The 6,955-nt window shown below is 38.8% G+C and overlaps 1 protein-coding gene across 1 annotated transcript; it reads right to left on the reverse strand.

Moving 5' to 3' along the window:
• Positions 1-1,032: 1,032 nt before the first annotated feature.
• On the reverse strand, positions 1,033-6,009 carry LOC105463038 (very long-chain specific acyl-CoA dehydrogenase, mitochondrial). The gene is made up of 8 exons (XM_011710055.1): positions 5,681-6,009; positions 4,367-4,571; positions 4,062-4,280; positions 3,536-3,964; positions 3,068-3,331; positions 2,284-2,640; positions 1,985-2,197; positions 1,033-1,713 (listed from the first exon to the last, which is right to left on the reverse strand). Exons 1-8 carry the CDS (start codon positions 5,770-5,772, stop codon positions 1,576-1,578), a joined length of 1,917 nt encoding a protein of 638 aa, XP_011708357.1. The 5' UTR covers positions 5,773-6,009; the 3' UTR covers positions 1,033-1,575.
• Between the last annotated feature and the right edge of the window lie 946 nt (positions 6,010-6,955).

Below are 6,955 nucleotides of genomic sequence, written 5' to 3' on the forward strand. Positions count from 1 at the left end.
AAACGCCGTTGTTGTCGTGAGAATTCGAGCAAAGCACTGCCACTGTGAAAATTTGAGTGAGATCTCAAAGTTCATTGAAACTCAGTGAATTTGCAATTTTCACGTGTATCTGTCCATCCTTCAAGACGAAAAAGGATTACGAACCCGTTAACATTATTATTTTTACAGTTTGTACAGCGAGATCTTTTTTGCGAATTTTTAGAATTATATGTTGATTAGTCACACGTTTAAATGGAGCCATATTTTAATCGCACATGTATAACTCTTATCATGTCTTTCCCCTACATTGTTGAATTAAAAAAAAAAAGACGAATTAATAACTGCATTATTTAATTCCAATAGACAACGAATTTTTCACTTCGCCGGAGTTATCGCCTAAAATGAAGAAGCCACGTGTTTAAGAAGTTTGTTTTACTTAACGAATTTTGTTACATCGCACAGAAATGGAATTCTCGATAATTCGCGATTTTATTACAAGTGAGCGAGTCCGTAAGAACTGAACGAGACTGCGAGAGAAATCCGTAAGGTAATTTGATTCTCAAACTCGAGTAATGCGATAACGTTGTGTGCGGATGCTGCGCGCAGCGCTTCATGTTTCTTCTCGCCTCGATTTTCATTCTACATTACATTAATCTTATGTACGGTATGTTGTACACCTTGCAAAAAAAAAGAATAAGATATGGAATTCTATATAATATATATGGACATTCAGTGTGCTTCCACTGTCATTATGAACTGATAAGGTACGATGATGAAAAAAAAAAAATTGTGCATCTTTATATTCGCATAATTGTGATATTGTTAAATTGTGCATTTAACGATTAGAAAAATGAAACGAGCGATCAGTTATTGATAATTGATTGTAGCTTCCTGTTTGATATACATTTCTTTCACGTGTCCCATATGCAGGAGGAGAGTTTCTTTAAGTGGGAAAAGAGAGCAGCTGCGATAATATTAAATTAAAATATTTTTAAATGTATAAGATAAGATACATATATATGTATATGCCGTAAGACGGTTACACTTCTCCCATTTAAAGTCTTTCATTTAATTTATTGTGTAAAAGACGACTTAACATGGTGTGATTTATTAAAATTATTTTTATTATTTTAACGAAAACTTATGGATATATAAAATGAATAAACAGCATCTTAAGAAAAAAAAAGTCAAATAGATCGCATTATTTGTATAGCTGTACACATCTTGGAATCGCCGTGTTTCGTGTAAAGAGGTATAAAGAGATATTAAAAAATACATAATTTTTTATATATACCTTTAGATACACACCTTATGCTTTACACCTTATTAAATTTAATATTTGCATTGTTCATTGCTTGTTCGCGCGTAGCTTTCGCGGAAAATATATACAGTCAATCGCAAAGTTACTTTACATTTGTACTATTTACATTTTTTTATTTCTATAAATTGCAAAGTTAAAATATTGAAAAAATGAAATAATTAAAATTTTTCCTTATTACATGAAGAACAATTTCTATTGTTATCTTTTATGTCTAGCGCAATGGAAGATAAACTCAAGATTGGACATAGTTTTTCGCAACGTAAATTTATCATGTCTTAAAAGCCCAATGGATTTGATTGTACGCAACCACCGACGTCGCACAAGTTCTTCGAAATTTTACTCAATTTACTAAAGATGTCTAATTGCTTGGCGGAGCCGACCTGCTGTAGATTATACGCAGCGCGGCTGGACGCCTAAAACGATAAATAATGCATTAAGTAACCGCGCGTAGCAATTAGATAATAAATCGTGTATTCACATTATCGCTAGCAGGATCAAGTAATATTTATATAAAAAAAACTATTCCTAGTCAATTATCTCAAAAATATTTTTTATGTTAAATTACATATATTACCTGTGTATTTATTCATTAAGTTTAGGAAATTTATGAACAACAGTTACAGCGAGTAGGTAGTTGATACTGCTAGGATTTTAATAAAGAGTAATTAATAAATATATGCGTACCTCCGCGCACCAAGTTTGTGCCATCAACAACTCGTGCTCTGCGCTAGGCAGATTCTTGTTCAGCGCCATGGTCGCCCTGCTTAGGACAACCGCCATTGTATACGTATCGAAGGCGGCCTGCGTGATCCTGTTGAGGATAAATTGCTCGTCTACGATGCCTCGTCCGTATTTAATAAGACAGGACTCTATAACGTGGCCAAAGTTCTCCACGCTCTGCAATTATAAATTTTTTTTTACACAAACTCATTTGTATTTAATTGAAAAAAAATCCAACCTACGTTCAAAATTACTATTCTCACCTTCGAGCAAAGCGCGGCGCTTTCCGCCAATCTCGGATGTACCGAATTCCCGAAGGTAGGCGGCGATTTCAAGCCGATTGCTCTGGTTGCACGCTTAGTGGCTTCCTCGACGATCAATCCTAAATTCGCGGTAGGATTCTTGAAGGCCTTCTGCAACTCCTTCAAATGGCTCCCGGCGTATTGGATACCAGTGAGCGACACGAACAAACGCAAAATGTCGTTCGTCCCCTCGAAGATCGGGAATATGCGCAAGTCGCGCATCACACGTTCTAGACCGGTCTCGGTCATGAAACCCATTCCTCCCAAGGTCTGAATAGCTTCATTGCACACCCACCATGCGGACTCCGACGCGAAACACTGCAATGAAAAAAAGAACGCGTGGCGTGTAATATATAAATAATAAGTAATTCGCGGTTTGTTAACAGTCTTATATTTACATTTCCATGCGAAAGCTTCTGTAGTACAAAATAAAATTGTCTGAGAGAAAAAAATTGGATGAGATAAAGATCTTAATCAACTTTTAATTAATTTCACTTGTTATCATTTAATTGCTATTTTTTAATTAATTTTATCTTGCTATCAAATAAAAATACGAAGCTTTCTGTCAGAAAACAGTATCCTTGTAACTCAAAAAATCTATGTAAATTAATAATTATATTAGCTTTCCATTATTTTTCCATTAATATTTTTAACAAAGATATGAAATATGTTTGTATACTTATTTACTGAAGATGCGTTAGAGAGATTTTTATATAACACAAAATTAATCGAGTAAAAGAACTACCTTCGAAATAGCCGCTTCCAGATGATAATCCTGACTTCCACAATCCATGTTGCCGGAAACCATATACGCGAGAGACTCGCTGATGTAATGCAATATAGACATACGCCCCAATTTTTCTTGTATCGTGCCGTAATTGTCTAACGTGCGACCGAACTGTACGCGTTGCGTTGCATGATTCACGGCCTTGTGGATGCAGTAACGCATGGTGCCGGAAAGAGCCGCGGCCATACCGAATCTACCATTGTTCAGGATGTTCATTGCGACCTGAAAGCGAATAAAGTAAATGTAGCATTCCAACTCATATAAATAATTCGCGAAGTGCAAGAGAATTAGAAATTGTATTAAATACAATAAATTGTAATGCGTTATGTATACAACTAGATTGCATTAAACACATTTCTCGATCTACCTGCGGATATTTGTGATACGAAGAGACGCGAGAAGTAAGTCTCTTGTGAGAGATTTTACCTTAAAACCTTCGCCCTCCTTGCCGAGAACATTCTCCGCCGGGATCTTCACGTCCTCGAAGAAGATCGCGGCCGTGTTGCTGCACTTGATGCCCATCTTCTTCTCGGGTGGCCCGCTGGTGACACCGCCGAATCCCCGCTCCACGATGAAGGCGGTTATCTTGTCCTTCGTCTCGCCCGTCTTCGGATCCTTCATAGGCACCTGCGCGAACACGGTCATGACATCGGCGATGCCGCCGTTCGATATCCAAATCTTGCTGCCGTTGAGAACGTAGTGCGACCCGTCCGCGGATTTGACGGCGCGCGAGCGTATTGAACCGGCGTCGGAGCCGGAGCTCGGTTCCGTCAAGCAGAACGCGGCGTACGTGCCGCTACTCACTTTGGGCAGGTACTTGGCCTTCTGTTCCGGTGTGCCGAACAAAAGTATACCCTGAAAAAGATGACGTTTGCAATAATGGATACCGATACTATCGGGAAACCCGTGTCAAGAAGCAAAGTCGAGAAGATGTCAAGAAGCAAAATTTTACCTTGAACCCTATGCTCTGATGCGCGCCCAGGGTGATGCCGATGCCCAAATCGTGATAGCCGCATATCTCGACGATTCGCGTGTACTGGGTGTTCGTCAATCCCAGTCCGCCGAATTCCGTGGGCACTTGCAGCGAGAACCCTCCCAGGTCCCAGAGAGCAGCTGCCGTTTTCTCGTCCACATACGCGTTCTGATCGTTTTTCGCGGCATCGTTCACTTCCTGCAAGGGAGAAAAAAAGAGCACGTTTGATAAAAGTCTAGTCTTGCACTTCGATTGTGCTTTTTTTTTTTTAAGAGGATGGTTACCTCGTAGAACTTTTCCACAGGGTCGACAAGCATTTTTATCGTGTCAGTTTGGTCCGGATTCATAGGTTCCGGGAACGGACACACCTGGCTCAGCTGCAGCTGGCCACGGAAGAGATTCATGGTAAAAGATTGAGATTCCTTCGCGGAGGCATTTTCTCGCGGCCTTTCTTCCTTGACTTTCACTGCCGCTTGGGTTGCCAAACATCTGTGTATCATTACAGTATCATCAAATAATGGCCATGATTATAAAATAAATTATTTGAAAACAAATAGTAGTTTCAAGGGATATCGTTAAATCACTAAATTATTAAAGTGTCTTAATTTTATGTCTCATCTTCCAATATTATATATTATATATACATATATATATATATATGTAATATAAACATGTAAAAATGGAAGACTGATAAAGCGACAATTATACAAGACAATTATAATACATTTCGCTGTCATGGAATATTCCTTTGCATAAGAAAAAAATAAAAAAATAAAATAAATAGGAAAATCAATTTATGTAACATATGTAATCTTGTACTGTGCAATACATATAACATCAAAGAATAAAACTTATCTTAAGAAATATATATAATATTATATATATTTCTCTGTAAGATAAGTTTTATTCTTTGATGTTATATGTATTGCACAGTACAAAATTACATATGCTACATAAATTGATTTTCCTATTTTTTTTATTTTTTTATTTTTTTCTTATGCAAAGGAATATTCCATGACAGCGAAATGTATTATAATTGTCTTGTATAATTGTCGCTTTATCAGTCTTCCATTTTTACATATTGTTTAGACTCTATGAACTTGAGACCCGCGATGGGATCATCAATAACAAACGGATCAAGTATTTAAATAACTGCGTGTTAATATAGATAAACATTAATATACATAACGTTCATGACGCAGTATGTTCGACAAATCGGTGTCTACGGGGCACAGTCCAAAGTCCACGTGTCAGGCATTATGTACCACGCTTATAACTAAAAATATCGAACGCGGAACTGCGAAGATCGATATATACATCAATCTTTTAATACAGATATCAATTGCGACGAGGAAAATATGACGCACGTACACACAAATTTCGTAAATAAATGTGCGTGCAATGACAAACATATTTACTATCGTCGCACGTGTAACAAATTGCGTCTCAATCATACGCGATTCGAATTCCATCGGCAATTTTTTCTTTTTTTTTTTTTCAGAGGACAAATATGATTTTTCGACAATTCGAAGTTTGCTCCAATTAGCAACAGGTTGTTCGAATCGAACGAAAAGAGACGACGATCGGGCACACTTCACCTGGACGTCAGGACGCAGGATCCTAAGGGCGTCTCCGCGGCCTTGTTGAGGTTTCTGGTAGTTAACGAAAAGACCTTAGCGAGACGAAGCATCGTCGTAGCGTGCGTATTAGAGTCACCGAACGAAAATTTGTACTGACGAAGACTAAAAATGGAAAGACGATTACTGTTATTCTTCAAGAAATAACAACGCAACACCCGCACACTGGCCGCCGCGACACCGCCGCCTGTCGTCGTGGAACTGAATCCAAAAGTGCATTCGACTTTGACATCGGCTGATCGGCAGCAGAAACTCTTGGCTCCCGCACACAGGACGTGGCCAGAGAGAAGCGTGAGAGCGGCCACGCCGACCTTTTGCGCGGGACCGGCGATCTCCCCCGTACACTAGCGCTCCACGTCCACGTTTTCAAAAAGAAACTACGCACCACGTCTATCCAAGTGCCGACGGGAGCGCAATGTGATATCTGATAGGAGCTCGACCGGCTCGACGAAGCTCCGAAAAGCAACACGCTGGATTATTACCAATATATCTGCAATCCTTGTATTCTTTAATGCTAGTCTCATACTACCTTGAAAAGAATTTAACGATAAAATAATTTAAAATATTTGTTGCATGGATGATAACGAAAAGGAGGAACATCCAAATCCTCCGCCGACGGGAGACAGTATAGGCGCGATAATTTTCCGAGAAAAATGCCTTTATACAGTAGCAATTTCACGTGTCCTTTAATGCGAAGCATATATATATGCTTTCTCGAGAAGACCTTATTAATAAAACATTCTAGAACATTATTACATAATAATTAACGAACGATTTTCAGTATTTATTATGTTTTATCGTAAGAAATATGTTGCCGCGCCTTATACGTAAATTATTTATTTGTCATAATAAATTTGGAGTAATTTTAATGTTATATTATAATTAAATAATAGTTTAAATTTAATTACGCATCTGTGGAGATGCACAAAGGACATAAATATTGTTAAAAGTACATATATAGAGATGAGAGGTTAAGCAAAAGCCAGTTTTCGCAGCGTCAGAAACTTCGTTTAAATCGAATAAAGTATTAGGAGCGCATGTTAACAAAGTAGGTGGCAGAGGTATTCGGGGCGGAGCCCGCCAGCGCGCCATGGAGGGGGAGCCGCGCGGCCCTACTACCCCCACCCACGCATATATGCTACTTTTGCGCTGAGAGGCGGGGCCTACGCGCCGTATGAGAGTGGGAGTAGCCTTGGCTATGCTTTGGGATTTCGTGCCTCTTCGCTCAACAGCTTT

The sequence above is a fragment of the Wasmannia auropunctata genome, unplaced genomic scaffold (assembly GCF_000956235.1).
Source record: "Wasmannia auropunctata unplaced genomic scaffold, wasmannia.A_1.0 LD336116.1, whole genome shotgun sequence".
Lineage (NCBI taxonomy): Eukaryota > Metazoa > Arthropoda > Insecta > Hymenoptera > Formicidae > Wasmannia > Wasmannia auropunctata.